This window comes from Anopheles merus, chromosome X (assembly GCF_017562075.2).
Source record: "Anopheles merus strain MAF chromosome X, AmerM5.1, whole genome shotgun sequence".
Taxonomy (NCBI): Eukaryota; Metazoa; Arthropoda; class Insecta; order Diptera; family Culicidae; genus Anopheles; species Anopheles merus.
This window is the reverse complement of record NC_054081.1, coordinates 21,662,427-21,678,549: the sequence shown is the minus strand read 5'-3', so window position 1 is coordinate 21,678,549 and position 16,123 is coordinate 21,662,427. Positions and strand designations below refer to the sequence as shown.

General features: G+C 45.3%; 2 protein-coding genes and 2 long non-coding RNA genes across 4 annotated transcripts; 2 read left to right on the top strand and 2 right to left on the bottom strand.

Moving 5' to 3' along the window:
• The first annotated feature begins 2,190 nt into the window (after window positions 1-2,190).
• LOC121599137 lies at window positions 2,191-2,661 on the top strand. The gene is made up of 3 exons (XR_006005642.1): window positions 2,191-2,268; window positions 2,362-2,425; window positions 2,499-2,661. It is a non-coding gene; the product is annotated as an uncharacterized LOC121599137 (long non-coding RNA).
• Window positions 2,662-3,218: 557 nt separating this feature from the next.
• Window positions 3,219-3,675, bottom strand: LOC121599437. The gene is made up of 3 exons (XR_006005675.1): window positions 3,533-3,675; window positions 3,376-3,439; window positions 3,219-3,302 (listed from the first exon to the last, which is right to left on the bottom strand). It is a non-coding gene; the product is annotated as an uncharacterized LOC121599437 (long non-coding RNA).
• A 3,083-nt stretch (window positions 3,676-6,758) lies between these two features.
• On the bottom strand, window positions 6,759-9,211 carry LOC121590863. The gene is made up of 3 exons (XM_041910973.1): window positions 8,837-9,211; window positions 8,329-8,521; window positions 6,759-8,266 (listed from the first exon to the last, which is right to left on the bottom strand). The coding sequence occupies exons 1-3, from the start codon at window positions 9,209-9,211 to the stop codon at window positions 6,759-6,761; spliced, it is 2,076 nt and encodes a 691-aa protein (XP_041766907.1).
• Window positions 9,212-12,400: 3,189 nt separating this feature from the next.
• LOC121592637 lies at window positions 12,401-13,113 on the top strand. The gene is made up of 3 exons (XM_041914272.1): window positions 12,401-12,421; window positions 12,496-12,803; window positions 12,875-13,113. Exons 1-3 carry the CDS (start codon window positions 12,408-12,410, stop codon window positions 12,910-12,912), a joined length of 360 nt encoding a protein of 119 aa, XP_041770206.1. The 5' UTR covers window positions 12,401-12,407; the 3' UTR covers window positions 12,913-13,113.
• The last annotated feature ends 3,010 nt before the right edge of the window (window positions 13,114-16,123 follow it).

Sequence of the window (16,123 nt, the reverse complement as noted above, 5' to 3'; positions counted from 1 at the left end):
TGTGGGTACCGCTTTGAAACAAATAACACAGGTTCTGCAAACGCCGTTCACCACGCTCCTCCCGTTGATTGGCCAAAATTTCCGTCTCATAGCTGCCAACGTTGCTCTCGGACCACCATGCATAGCTCGTAGGTGGTACACACGTGCCAGTAACTTCGTCTGCTGTGCGCTGCCAGGTAGAATCAGAGGATGCTTCTCCGTATAAGGCATTGCTAGTTGTGACAAACGTCCATTTAGAGCTCGGTGGAATGACACGGCCACTCGTTAGCTCCTTTATCTCCGCTACGAACTGTTCTTGTTGAAGCATCTTCACTAAAGCCATCTTAGCTGCAACGATTTCAAACATAGTTAGACACTTACTTGGATACACTTCGCCGGGCTTTCTGCATCCTTTTATAAATCTGAGGCAGTAGGCTGTTACTTTGAGGCATCTTCAAAACTGCGAAAACCTCTCAGCCCATTCCTCAGTCCTTTCGCTGCTAACTGCTACCAAGATATTTCGCTTCCTTTCTAGGTTGCCTTCGTCAGAGGGATACAACGGCATCGACTTCATCCACTTGTCCTCTGAAGACATCAACCAAGAAGGACCGTGGAACCAAGAAACTGATGCAATCATTGCACTCGGAAGCGCTCCACCAGAAACGATGTCCTCCGGATTCTCATTGCCTCTGACGTGTAACCATGTATAGCCCTTTCCATTTTCCTGTACCGCCGAGACGCGGTTTGCCACAAATGTAGCCCACGTGTAAGAAGGTGATCGCAGCGACTGTAAAACAATTGTGGAGTCCGTCCGCATGAAGGTTTCAGCCTCATCCATCTTGAGCGCTCTGCCGACACACTTTCTCTAGTTCGTAGCTAATACTGCTCTACACTGCTCTAGTCTGGCATAACTACTTTTCTTCAAAGGGGCTGGCCTGGATTTCGCTGCTATTAGTTCCACTTTGACGTTACTATCGCCGTCCATCGATCGAAGGTACACACAGGCACCATACGCCGCCTCTGAAGCATCAGAAAACAATGAAATTGTGAGCCCGTCCGCATGAAGGTTTCAGCCTCATCCATCTTGAGCGCTCTGCCGACACACTTTCTCTAGTTCGTAGCTAATACTGCTCTACACAGCTCTAGTCTGGCATAACTACTTTTCTTCAAAGGGCTGGCCTGGATTTCGCTGCTATTAGTTCCACTTTGACGTTACTATCGCCGTCCATCGATCGAAGGTACACACAGGCACCATACGCCGCCTCTGAAGCATCAGAAAACAATGAAATTGGACACTCACCGGATTGCTGATAACCACATGCCGCGCAAATTTGATTTCCTTCAAACGGGGTAGCTGATCCTGGAGATAGTTCCACAGGAGCTCTATTTGCGTCGGTATTGGTTCGTCCCAATCGTCGGTAGCTATCCACAAAGCCTGCATCTGGATCTTCGTCCATGCGGTAACTGATGCTAGAAGGCCAAGAAGGTCGAACAATCTAGCCACCATGGAGTATACCCCAACTGGCATTATCGCGCGATTTATATGTGTATCTATCATTTTTCTCATTCTAACATTCACAAAATTTTTCATTCTGCCTCGCTCTTCTGGGTGTTGGTCTGTATTTGCTTGCAACTTGGCTGTGTCGCATCAACGATTCCCATGTTTCATTTAGCTCAACCCATTCCATCGTTACAGAGAAACTCTTGCGTCTCGCTTTTCTGGACTTGTCCAATTTCGCTTGCTACATCAATCGTTCACGCAAGCGTTCTCCTCTTGCCCGCTCTTTGTATCATTGTACAGGTACTCCCCGATATACGCTATCAATGTGGACCGGAGGCAATAGCGTATCTCGAATATTAGCGTAAGTCAAATTTCGAGGTTTTCAGTCAAACTATTGCTAATTTTCGTATAATTTTGCATGAAGTGGTAGGTTTTAGCCACTAAATTAGTTATTTGAAATGATTTCAACTGAAAATTACAATTGTACACCTTTAAAAATGGTTTTTAATATTCAACCAAAAGGCAATTTATTTTGCATTTGACATTCGATTTCTAAAATTAGTACAATTTCCTCAAAGAACTTTCAAATTTAGAAAAAAAGCGTACAACAAAATTGCGTATATTGAGTATGGCGTATATCGGGGAGTACCTGTATAGCCACCCGAGGAAGGCGCTGCTTCGCGTTCACATGAAAAAGTGGTAGTGTAAAATCAAGTTTGCAAGCGGAAGCACGCGTCGATGCGTGCTCGTTTTTCCTCTCGTGAAACCAGCACGGAAAAAACTATCTGGTAAGTACAGCTTTTAATAAAGGTTATATCAATCTGTATCAAACTGAATGGTATTAATAATTGATGATATAAAATCAATTTCGTTTTCTATAGCAAATCGTAACACACGCACAAACGGAAGTGAGCACGGACCACGATAGAATTAATCAAGTGGTTGGTAAGTATTATTCTTCGCGTTGAATGGAACAGCGGTTTTCAAAATAGATAATATTTTCCTCTGTCACCAGCAGTGCCAAAAACAAAAGGACAGGAGAGGCAGGAACGATCATTCAACGCGTTAGCGCCGGATGCAGGAGAAACGGCAGGAAGGCAGGAACGATCATTCAACGTGCTAGCGCCTGGTAGCGGAGAGGCGGCAGGAAAGTAGGGACGATCATCCAGCACGCTAGCGCAGCATACGGGAGCAGCGAGAGGGAGGCAAGCTGGAACCGACCAACCGACATTGTTACGTTGCAACCGGTTTTTTTTTGTATTGAAAAAGTGTTCTCTATAGTGCGGTCAAATCGTTCTCGATAGCAGAACTATAGAGAAGGTTTTTGCAACGGTGCGACATCTTGTATCATACATGGATTTCTGTATGCTACATTATTGTTCAATTTCTTTCATTCTCTCCTTTCTCCCAAAATAAACTCAGACTCTCTGTCATTTTTCTATTCCACACATTCGCTCTTTATTTTTACCTCTTTACTCGCACATACACTTTTCATTACTCACACAATTCACACTGCCGAAAACTGGTGCGGGATATACACGTACCCGTCGTGCCTGTCTTCTCTCCTCGTTTCTCCTTTCATCCAGCGTTGTCTTCGTCGAATGGTCTGCGCACGTTATCAATTCTTCCTGCTTGCCTCCCTCTCGCTGCTCCCGTATGCTGCGCTAGCGTGCTGGATGATCGTCCCTACTTTCCTGCCGCCTCTCCGCTACCAGCGCTAGCACGTTGAATGATCGTTCCTGCCTTCCTGCCGTTTCTCCTGCATCCGGCGCTAACGCGTTGAATGATCGTTCCTGCCTCTCCTGTCCTTTTGTTTTTGGCACTGCTGGTGACAGAGGAAAATATTATCTATTTTGAAAACCGCTGTTCCATTCAACGCGAAGAATAATACTTACCAACCACTTGATTAATTCTATCGTGGTCCGTGCTCACTTCCGTTTGTGCGTGTGTTACGATTTGCTATAGAAAACGAAATTGATTTTATATCACCAATTATTAATACCATTCAGTTTGATACAGATTGATATAACCTTTATTAAAAGCTGTACTTACCAGATAGTTTTTTCCGTGCTGGTTTCACGAGAGGAAAAACGAGCACGCATCGACGCGTGCTTCCGCTTGCAAACTTGATTTTACACTACCACTTTTTCATGTGAACGCGAAGCAGCGCCTTCCTCGGGTGGCTATACAGGTACTCCCCGATATACGCCATACTCAATATACGCGATTTTGTTGTACGCTTTTTTTCTAAATTTGAAAGTTCTTTGAGGAAATTGTACTAATTTAGAAATCGAATGTCAAATGCAAAATAAATTGCCTTTTGGTTGAATATTAAAAACCATTTTTAAAGGTGTACAATTGTAATTTTCAGTTGAAATCATTTCAAATAACTAATTTAGTGGCTAAAACCTACCACTTCATGCAAAATTATACGAAAATTAGCAATAGTTTGACTGAAAACCTCGAAATTTGACTTACGCTAATCTTCGAGATACGCTATTGCCTCCGGTCCACATTGATAGCGTATATCGGGGAGTACCTGTACAATGATACAAAGAGCGGGCAAGAGGAGAACGCTTGCGTGAACGATTGATGTAACAAGCGAAATTGGACAAGTCCCAGAAAAGCGAGACGCAAGAGTTTCTCTGTAACGATGGAAAGAGAAGAGCCATATGAAACATGAGGATGTTTGGTGTGACACAGCCAAGTTGCAAGCAAAACCAGACCAACACCCAGAAGAGCGAGACAGAGAGAAAAAATTTGTGAATGTTAGAATGAGAAAAATGATAGATACACATACAAATCGCTCGATAATGCCGGTTGGGTAGAGAACACTTTTTCAATACAAAAAAACCGGTTGCAACGTGACAATGTCGGTTGGGACGCGTCACCGGGTCCATCCAGGTCCATGACAAAATGTCGCGCGACATCCATGCTTGAACCCTCTTGGCAGAAATCGCCTGTACAGTCTGCCTCTCGCTACCCCCGCTCTACACTTGCGAGCAATCTTACGACACACTCGCACACTTCCATACGTCTCCACCCCTCAACGCTCCCATCGTTGAGATGTTAAGCAAAAATTTGCTCTGAGCTTGAGAGACACACTCGCACTCCACCAACCCCCCATGACCGATTGCTCCCTTCATTGCGATGATGGGTTATTGTTACATTTGTGTGTGAGATCCTCGCTCGCACTCCGCCATGCCTTACCAACCTACTTCATGCCGCAATGCTTCCACATTTGTGGTGTTGGTAAAATTTTCAATCTGATGAGAGAGCGAAAGAAACTATGGGCGGATCATAGTTCTAATTGGCAAAACAGAAATAAAACTGATAAGCATAATTTAATGATATTTACTACAACACACAATAATTTACAATTAGTTTAAAAGTTATAATGATTCAATAAACGTGTGTTGTTTTTTCCTGGCAGTTTAAAGTAGTACACAAAACTATTCTAAAAATTTGGACAAGTATTGAAGCTGTCCCAAAGTGATAATAGTTGTTTTTCTTCATCTGTGGTTCGCCTCCCTCGTTTGACAGATATCAGTGTTGACAAAAATTGGCTTGGTTTGGTTCGGTGAAATTCTGGAGTTATTTATGATGTTAAACTAATATTATTTCAATAAAGTATAGTTTAAATTGTTTGTGCTTACCGCGTATATAAGTTCAGTTAACCTTAATAGGTCTTATTAAGACTTATAGTGTGAGAGTGTGCGCAAGCGTAAGGGCGTTAAATTGGTTTAAACTAGCAGGTAAGTTGTGTAAAGTGTGATGATTGCTGGTGTTTTTTTCTTTTTCAGTTTATAAACCGTATATTGTTATAGGATCCAGATATGGCCTCGAAAAAAATGCGTCGAGATGGCACTCTCTCGAAAAGAAGCAGGAAAATTATGGAAGAATTGGACCGCGAAGCTGAAGAGGAGTGGCGGCAAGCTCAAATTGCTGGTCCAAGTGGAATATCTGCTATGCTGAATCTAAACGTTGAAGGAAAGTTACTTATTTATACATAAATTAGTGATAAGTTCCCCAAATCGTACCGAGGACTGCGAAGCGCTCCCGAACGTTTCCATTTCGGCCCTGATTCCCGCTTTATCAAACTGACAGTTCCGGTCTGAGCCGGCTGAAGCCGCTAGTGGGCAGCTATGCCGGTAGACTGTAGCTGTCGCCGTCAGAACCGTGGGAGCTGTCTAAAGTCGTTTGGAGCCATTTGGAACCGTTCGGAGCCGTTTGTCGGCTGTTGCGGCTGGTTCTGAACTACGACGACTCCCAATAACCCATGCGGTTGTTCTTGAATCTACCCGTCAATAATATTATACTGTTTTGCAAACATATTATGAAATTCATAATATTTCACAGACAAACCATCAAGCAACAGCCCAGCTCAAATAGATTCTAACAGCTTTGCCGAAAAAGATCATCAATCTCAAGATGCATTCCGTGGTGGTGAAGATGTTGGCCATAGTGATGCAGTATTGGATGCAAATGCTGAGAATTGTTTGCTGGATGATAACTGTAAACACAGTTTTGAGAGCGAGAGCGAACAGCCACAAGGTGAAAGTTTTAGTTTTAACTATTTATTCTCCTGAAGACAAATACAAATAAATCCAAATAAAATAGCAAATAACTTTAAAACGGTGTCACCTGCTGCTCGCTTCGTTCGCTACTGCCCTGAAGCGCGTGCAACCGTTTCCCTGTCATTTCAACTGTCACTTTCCTTAGCTGTCATTTCACTTCATTTCGTTTATACGTCCGGTTGGACTCATCTATAGCACTGCCTTTCCTAACATTCCCCCGCCCGTGACCAACCACATTTGGTCACCCTAAGTTGCTATGTGCTAGCTTAGCTACTGGCCTCCTAACTGCTCCTGTATTGGTGCGTACCCACGCTGGCCTTATATGACCATCAGGTCCTGCCATAATTCGCTCAACTATTCCTTTCTTCCACTGGTTCCGGATTGTTCCATCCACTACCAGCACCAAATCTCCTTCCCTAATCTCCCGCACATTTTCAAACCACTTACTCTGCCGCGAGATCACCGGTAAATATTCCTTAATCCACCGCCTCCATATTCCGTCGAGCATATGCTGCGCTAACTTCCAATTTCCCTTCAAGCTATCCCTATAGTTCGTAGGTAACACTGGCTGCTGCTTTACACCTGAAGAACTCCCCAACAGGAAATGATTCGGTGTGATTGCCTCTTGGTTCTCCGGGTCCAAGGGAATATAAGTCAACGGTCTAGAGTAGATCATCGCCTCTCCATCTTAGATCACTGTCTCAAACGTCTCGTCGTCGGGTGCGTGCCTGTATCACCGTGCTAATCGCCGCTTTTAAGGAGCGTACCATACGCTCCCACACGCCGCCCATGTGTGGAGCGCCAGGCGGGTTGAAGGTCCAACGGGTGAGCGCATTCGTGAAAATCGCCGCCAGAGTTTCATTGCGCTCCTCGATCTCCCTCCGCAGCTGCCTGCTAGCACTCAAGAAATTGGTCCCGTTGTCGCTGAAGATTTCTACCGGTGCACCTCTTCTAGCCACAAATCGTCTAACCGCCAAAACGCACGATTCCGTCGATAGACTGTGCACCACCTCCAAGTGAATCGCGCGCACAGTCAGACACGTGAATAAAGCGATCCAACGCTTCTCGTTCGATCTTCCTCTCTTGACCAACACTGGTCCAAAGTAATCTAGCCCGACGTAGCTGAATGGCCTAACAAAGGGCGTGAGCCTCTTCTTTGGTAACGGCGCCATTGGCAGCACTTGTGGTAGTGACCGCCTGATCTTACAAAAGACACAGTTCTTCACCGTTTTCGTTACCAACGCTCTCAGCTTCGGGATCTGAAATTGTTGCCGCAACTCATTCGTCACTGTTTCGTTGTTCGCATGACGATACAATCGATGATACCGCTCTATCATCAACTCAGCCAGTCGGGAACCCCTCGGCAGTATAACGGGATACTTAGCAGAATAAGGAACATCCACCGATGCACCTATCCTCCCTCGCATTCGCAATACGCCTTCATCGTCCACAAACGGCAATAGATGGTAAATGTGGCTTTGCTTCGATACCGTTCTTCCTCCAGGTTTTCCATTGTTATCGTCCAAACTCAGAATGCGAACTTCTTCCGGATAGTACTCGAGTTGTGTCTGCCTCCACAGAATCTTATCCGCTTCATAGAGTTCTTCTTGTCGTAGAACTCCTCCTAGAATAGGTTCGCCACGATACTTTCGTCTCAGATTGCCTACATACCTGACAACCCAGCCAATCATCCTTTGTAGCCTCTCCAATCGACTGAACCGTTCATACCGGATAGGTAATAGTCCGGTGTTAGAGTCCTCCACGTGAAGATTTACCTGTCGTATTTCTTCTGACGGGTTGTCGCTGTTGTGCCTCTGTGATGGCCAATCATCCTCCCCATGGAGTAAGAACTCTGGCCCTTGAAACCAGTTGCCACCAAAGTCGAAATTCGGCTTTCCCTTCCACTTCGTGGCCTCATCTGCCGGGTTGTGGTCAGTAGGCATCCATCTCCACTCGTCAGCCGATGTGCTCTTCAGTATTTCGACCACCCTATGAGCCACGAAGGGTTTGTAGTTTCTTGGATCCGACCTTATCCACGACAGCGCAACTGTGCTGTCCGACCATAGCACTCGTCGTCTCACATTAATCGGATGATGCTCCTGCGTGTAGCGTAAAAATCTCGCTCCCAACGCGCAAGCCTGAAGCTCAAGCTTCGGAATAGTAAGTGGCTTCAGTGGCGCCACCTTAGCTTTCCCCCGATGAGTGTACACTGAGGTTCCCCAGCATCGTCAAATATCCTCAGATATAAGACGCATGCATAAGCGTGCTGACTTGCATCGACAAACAAATGCCATTCGCCATTCTCGTACATCTTCCTCGATGCTGCCGCAAAGTAACTGCCTGGAATGCGTAGGTCTGCTATTACCGGAAGCAGATCAATCCATCTACGCCAATGTCTCACCTGTGTGTCGTTAATCTCTTCGTCCCACTGCGTGCCAGTTCGCCAAAGATCTTGTATCAGGATCTTGCCGTGGATCACGAACATTGCAAGCAGCCCAAGAGGATCATAAAGGGACATCACACATCGCAATACCTCTCTTTTCGTTGGAATCCTCTCTGCTATCAAGAGGTCAGACACCGCCGTGCACGCCCTAGTGCAAAATCCAAGCTCGTCAGATGCAGGGTTCCATCGCATTCCCAATACTCGTTCCGCCTCATCTCCCATGGATGATAAACATTTGATGTCGCCATTTGCTTCGCCAAGACATCTCATCAATTCCATACTGTTTGAGGTCCAATTCCTCAACTCGAATCCGCCGTTCCTAAAGATCTCCCTTACGTCATGGGATACCTGACATGCTTCTTCTTCCGTCTCGAAGCTGTCTAGAAAGTCATCTACGTAAGTGCTTTCAATAATTCCCTCCACCGCTTGTGGGAATTGTTCCATGTGCTCTCGTGCGTTTCGGTTCTTGACATACTGCGCCGTTGCGGGTGAACACGCAGACCCGAACATTACAACATCCACGATGTAGGTTTCCAACTCGTCCGTTGGTTCGTAACGCCACAAGAAACGCTGCGCATGTTTGTCTTCCTTTCGTATCATAATCTGCAAAAACATCTCCTTCACGTCTGCACACGCCGCCACTGCGTACAGACGAAATCGGAAGAGTACGCCAAGTAACGAGCTCAGCTCGTCTGGTCCCTTCAGCAGCATGTCGTTAAACGATGTTCCATGCGCCTTTAGCTGCCGCGTCCCAAATCAGCCGAACCTTTCCAGGTTTATTTGGGTTGGTAACCACCCCTATTGGTAGATACCATACGCGTCGCTGGTCAGCCTCCTCCAGCTCACGCAACGTAGCCTTGTGAACGTACTGCTTGCTCAACAAATCTCGAACCTGGCGATGTACTTGTTCCTTAAGATGTCCATCTCGCTCCATCCTCCTCTCCAAACAATTGAACCTACGACGCGCCATGGCGATGCTAGGAGGTAGCTCGATGTCATCTTTCCTCCACAGTAATCCCGATGCGAATCGCTTCCCGATTCGTACCGTGGTAGCGTCCAGAATCTGCTTCGCACGCCGCTCATCTGGATCCTATTCGACGTCGTGTGCAGCACCAATCAACTGCATGTCGAAATATTCCCGAATCGTCTCGTGAATGCTGCCTCGGTCGTTGCACTCTCAGATATGCAACAACCGCTCACACTCCAGATTCGCCGGTTTTCCGTAAATACACCATCCAAGACGTGTCTTTACTGCAATTGGATCACCAACGCCTCCCTCTTTCGTCCTGATAGGAACCGCCAACCGCAAATTGTCCAACCCAATAAGCAGCTTGGGTTCCGCATCCCGATATTGCCGAATCGGTAGCCGCTCCAAATGTTGCCATCTCCCTTCGTCCTGCACGAAGGATTGTCGAGGTGGGTTTAGCCCTGGCACAGTCCGTACCGAGTGGATGGCAAACCGCTTTGTAGAACCAACAGGTCCCACCTTCAGGTTTACTCGTCTGGATCCAGCCTCGACCCTTGTAGTGTTGCCTGTCCAACGGATGCAAAGTGGCTCCACCTTGCCCTCAACACCTAATTGTTCAGCCAAATCGTCATCCACCAGCGTCATGGACGAGCCTTCATCCAAAAACGCAAATGTCGTCACCGTAGCAGCCGGTCCATACACGGTGACAGGCACTATTCGAAAGAGCGCCTTCGATGACGATGACACGTATTGGTGATGGTTACTCTCCGCAATGACACCACCATCGATTCCTCCTTCACGGCTTTCTATATTATTCTGCTCGCAGCCGATCTCGGGAGACTCCTCAGCGCCGTGTAGCAACGCATGATGTCGGCGCGTGCACCCACCAATGCTGCAAACCGCTCTGTTTTGGCACGTCCGCCAGTTGTGCCGCTCCAGACAGCTAAAACATAAAAAAGTGCACGGGCCTTCCGCCAGCGGTCCTTCACCGCCATTGCTTAAAACACGAAGCATTTGCTCAGCACCGTTTGTTACACACAAAACAAGATTGTCCTACCTGGATGGCTCTTGATGCCGATGTGGTCGCTCCGTGGTTTTCCACGTACGCATGCACGTAGCCCTTGGTGTTAGGTTTCTTCCTGTCTACTGCTTTCAATGAGGGTGAATCCAGCCTGGTTAACGTTTCAGCATCGTCCATCCATTCCGTCATGAATTCGCCAAACACGATAAGATCCGGTTCCGTCACGCCTCGTATGTGCCATGCCCAGCTGTACTGCTCGCTCATCGGCAACCTTTCCACGATCTCTTGCAGCAGCAACGGGTTGCTCAAGTGTGCCCGTAGACCAGCAGCCTGCATGTGATCTACCATGCTCCGCACTGCCTCGCTGAACGCCACAACAGTATCGGGCTTCTCCCTGCAAGGTACAGGCATCCGACGCATTTTCCCAATCAGCGCTGAAATAAGATGTTCCGGCCGACCATAGCGCGATCGCAGCGTCGCAATCACTTGTGGCACCACCTCCGGTAGCACTAAACGGCTTCGCACAACTTCTAGCGCAGGTCCTTTGAGCGCCTTCTGCAGCCGTATCATGTTTTCCCAGTTGGAAAAACCACATTTCTCCGTTGTGTAATCGTAGTGCGCAATAAACACGGCCATTCCGCCGGGTCCCCTGAAAACTCAGGTAATTCGGTTGGCACGTTTCGATGAACACTTTCCAGTCGCGGGGCGGGACTACGCTCATCCCGCTGCGAGCCTCGCATCGATTCTCCATCCGGCCGGGACGGTGTCACAGTCGATGCTCCCGAAATCGCAATCACACCCAACTCCTCGGACAATAAGTCCTCCTCATCCTTCACAAACTTCAGCTGCAACTCGAGCTCCATCCGTTTCCTCTCCGCCTCCTGCCCCGCTTCATAATGGCTAGCCGATTAGCCACACTGTCGGATACCTTAGCAGGAGTGAGGTTAAGTTTGCTCACCGCGTTGTAGCTTGTCCCACTTGAAAAAGGCATGGGTGTTTCTGCCGCTTGTTGGATAACCTCAACCAGTTTGAGGTTATGTTTCTCAGCCACGTTTTGCGTAACCTCCTCCAGATTGAGGATAGCATTTGCCGCTTCCCTTTGTTCTGCGTGCTTGACCAGCGTCCTCTGAATCAAGCCGGACCGTTCCTTAGCCTGGCAAGCCACGCCCAACCATTTCCGCTGTTCCACAGCTTCCGCGGGTTCCGTCAATCCGGCGCACGAAAAATGCCACCATAAATTGCACTTGTCACATGCAACAAAATCCGGATCATCCCGCTGATCACCGCAAGCCTGACAGTGATCGTTCCTTTTTGGGCCCATTTCACCTTTGGAACCGTTTCAAAGGCTTTTAATGTAAACACAGTTTTGAGAGCGAGAGCGAACAGCCACAAGGCGAAAGTTTTAGTTTTAACTATTTATTCTCCTGAAGACAAATACAAATAAATCCAAATAAAATAGCAAATAACTTTAAAACGGTGTCACCTGCTGCTCGCTTCGTTCGCTACTGTCCTGAAGCGCGTGCAACCGTTTCCCTGTCATTTCAACTGTCACTTTCCTTAGCTGTCATTTCACTTCATTTCGTTTATACGTCCGGGTTGGACTCATCTATTGCACTGCCTTTCCTAACAATAACGTCGAAATCGCGGATGACGACGTGGAAGATGTGTATGTAGAGAGAGACAGCACATACAGTTTTTTCGACAATATCACCCTCAAGGAAGGTCTACGTTATATTGCTATAACGAAAAATCTACCTCGGTCCACGATAAACATGCTGTTGGCACTGCTTCGCAGGAAGCTTAAGCTTAGACTTCCAGCAGACGCGTGGACTTTATTGAAAACGCCAACCCAAGTAGGTTTAGAAATTCAACCTATCTTGGGCGGGCATTTCTGGCACCAGGAAATAGAATATGTGCTAATGACAAATTTTAAGTAAGTAAAATTTGTTATTTTTTTCTTTTTTCAACTAAGTTCTCCTATTAAATAAATGTTCTTTATCCTTACAGTAATACTACTCCACGCGTCGACCGGTTTAGAGCGCAGATATTTATTGATGGGCTCCCATTATTTAATAGTTCAGCTAGGCAGCTTTGGCCAATCCTAATGAAGGTGATGGAATTACCGGAAGCACCGGTTATGTTACTAGGGGTATTTTGCGGTCAGACAAAGCCGGATGATGTGGAAGGTTTTTTGCGGCCCCTGGTAACAGAAGCTAACGGCCTACAAAAAAGAGGATTGCAGTTCGGTGAAAAGAATGTGCGATTCAAATTACACATGTTTGTTGCCGATTCCCTTACTCGTTGTTTTACCAAAGGTATGAATTTAAATATCGTGAAGTATTAGGTTAATGATTGTTTTAATATGTACATTCATTTTTCATTTTAGCTACGATAAGTTACGTTGGCAGAAACAGCTGCTTGTAATGTACTTGTGAAGGGACACAAGTAGGAAGCAAGATTGTTTTTGAAGATGCAGATGCTCAGTTGCGTACTGATTTAGGTTTTCGTGGAAGAGAGGACCAGAAACATCATAAAGCTTGGAAATCGCCTCTAGAGGATATAGATGAGCTTGATATGATAAAGGATATAATCATTGCCGATGGTTTACATGTGAGAGATTTAGGAGTGTCAAAGATAATTGCTACAGGGATTTTTAATCATACTTTTGCTCGATTCGGTAAATGGACGGATACGCAAAAGGAAACTGTTTCTTCATTTCTAATGAAAATCCAGCATCCAGGGGAAATTCAAAGACGTTTTAGACAAATAAAATTCAGTGGCTTTTGGAAAGGAACTGAATATAGATCATTTTGGTTTTACGCTAGTGTTATTATATACAAGGATTTTATGTGGGAAGAAGCGATTCAGCATTATTTGCTATATTTTTGTGCACATACAATTTTTGCCACGAAAACTCATAAACACTTTTGGCCTCAAGCCAAAATGATGTTTAAAGAATTCCTCAAAGGTTTCGCAAATATTTACGGTCGTGAACACATAACAAGCAAAGTTCATAATCTCATTCATATTTATGACGATTGTGAGGTTTGGCTCCATGGAGGAGATTTCAACGTATGATTTTGAAAATCATTTATAATTACTGAAGCGTTTAATGCGTTCGGGTAATAGATGTACCGAACAGGTAATTACAAGATCAAGAGAAATCGAAACTTCAGGCCATGGGTATTCTCAACGCTCATTTTATCAAGCACTCATGAGTGCTTTTGAGAAACCCTCGTTCTCAGCGTTTATCGAATCGGAACAAAATCGGTTTTGAGAATCTTTGAGAATCTTTGAGAAAGATGAGGATGCAGCGATTGGCTAATTGAAATAGGAGCAATTGTGCTATTCGTTTTTCGGTAATCACTTTGGACAATGTATTCAATGTTTATAATTAAAAAAGTTAAAAAAAAAACATGCGATTAATACATATTTTCTATTTAAAGCTTCAAACAAAGCTTGAGTGGCTATATCAGTTTCTCAGAGTGAGAAAAATAGACGACGGCCACGGGCTCGCGCCTGAGAACAAGTTTTGAGTGCTTTAGAAACTTAAATGAGTGCTTGAGAACGTTTTCTCAGCTTGAGAAAGCCCCATGGCCCCGCGGCCAAAGAAAGCAACAAATATTGTTCCACCAAAATTTCCTACGCTTATAGGAACTGGGTCTGGTTTACGATTGAGATGCGATTTTTATCTGATGATGGGATTCAGAAACGCATGGTTTCTCGCTACAGATAACCATGTTGTAGAATTTTTATCAGCTAAAGAAGTTTCTAATTCTTATTTCACGATAGAAGGATCACAGTTCGAATCAAACGAGGAGTTGTTCAATGTGCGTTAAACGGTTGATAATTTCCCAATACAGTTATCGTATAGCGATATTTTCATATACAAAATTTAAAAAAAAACACTCCTCGCAGTAGGGTTCAGCTTTCACACCATAGCATAAAATGTAAATTAGTTGCTGTGAATCTACCTTCCAAATCTCTTGCCAGGCACCACGCAGGATCCCCGATTCTTTATGCCCAGTATGCATTTTTTGCATGTAATATATTATTTTTTGATAATCTCATAATCATAATGTTTAAGGAAGCATTTAAACTCATATTAGTAGTATTACGGTCGTCTAAAATGTTTTTTAATCACTGGCTCATAACGATAACTTTATGTAATTCGTATACTACTCAAATCCATGCAACTGAAAATTGTGGAACATTTGCGTCATTTGTTTAATTTACATGTTGTTAACAGTAACGTAACACTGGTCCCCTCCCCAGCGGCGGATCTAACGGTAGGCGGACTAGGCGGCCGCCTGGGGCCCCGACTATAGAGGGGCCCCGTCAAAGTTTATAATATTCTGTTTTCGTACAACCCCCCCCCCCCCCCCCCCCCCCCGTTGGTTAAACTTACGTATGTGCTATCCGGTCCCGCAAAAACCAGGAGTGTGCTCCAGTGAAGTTCTCTGGTTCCGGGTATCACCGATCAACAATACTGCACCAAGCGCAAGCCACTGTAGCTTACGAGGCGGTTGCCTTGTGCTATTTCACATCAGCTGGCATGCCTTCTCGCTCCAGCGTGCATAAATCTCAACAAAAACGAGTTGCTGTTTTGCTGCGGGCCCCGCGAGCCGTATCATAAAAAAAATCTGTCGTAAGAACCGTTTTGGTTTGCACCACAAATCCATTAACACACACATTGATCTGGCATGTCACACTATACCACCAAAGAAACAAAGATTAACTGGCTGGGGGCCCCGACACACGCTTCATTTCTCTAGAATTTCATTCCAAGTTACCAATACGATCCTCTCCACCAGTTTTAACCGGTTAGGGGCCCCTTCTGGTTTACTCGCACCCACACCGAAAAAAAACTGTAGCACTGACACGCGACGGAAGGTAGCAAAAGTTTTTCGGCTGATCAAAAAAACCCACTGCAAACCATTTGCACACACATTGATCTGGCATGTCACACTATACCACCAAAGAAACAAAGATTAACTGGCTGGGGGCCCCGACACACGCTTCATTTCTCTAGAATTTCATTCCAAGTTACCAATACGATCCTCTTCACCAGTTTTAACTGGTTAGGGGCCCCTTTTAGTTTACTCGCACCCACACCAAAAAAAACTGTAGCACTGACACGCGACGGAAGGTAGCAAAAGTTTTTCGGCTGATCAAAAAAACGCACTGCAAATCAGTGGTTTTCAACCTTTTTGTAGCTTTTTTCCCATGTAGGGTGCATATATAATTTCACTTCCCACTTTCATTTTTCACAAGCTCATGAGCTGGGAAAGATCGCATCAAACTATCATATTTATCGAAATTTTGATAAAAAATTCAAAATTCCTCCCTAGGTTGAAAACCTCTGCTTCAAACCGTTGGCTCCCGTGTAAAGATTAGCACAAGCTCATATACACTTTGCCAAACCTCCATAGGCAATTTTTTCCTGATAATTTTAAGCTGCGTACACAGCCATACAGTAAATTCATTTTCAGTTGGTTCAAGGCAGCAAAAAGGTTCAGTTTGATCGCAATTTATTGGTTCAAGTCGAAAGAGTGAATCGTTGTGTAACATGTGCTGAAAAGAAAAGTTTGCTCGCGTATTTCATATTAACACTAGCTCGGTGCGTGTGTTCAAT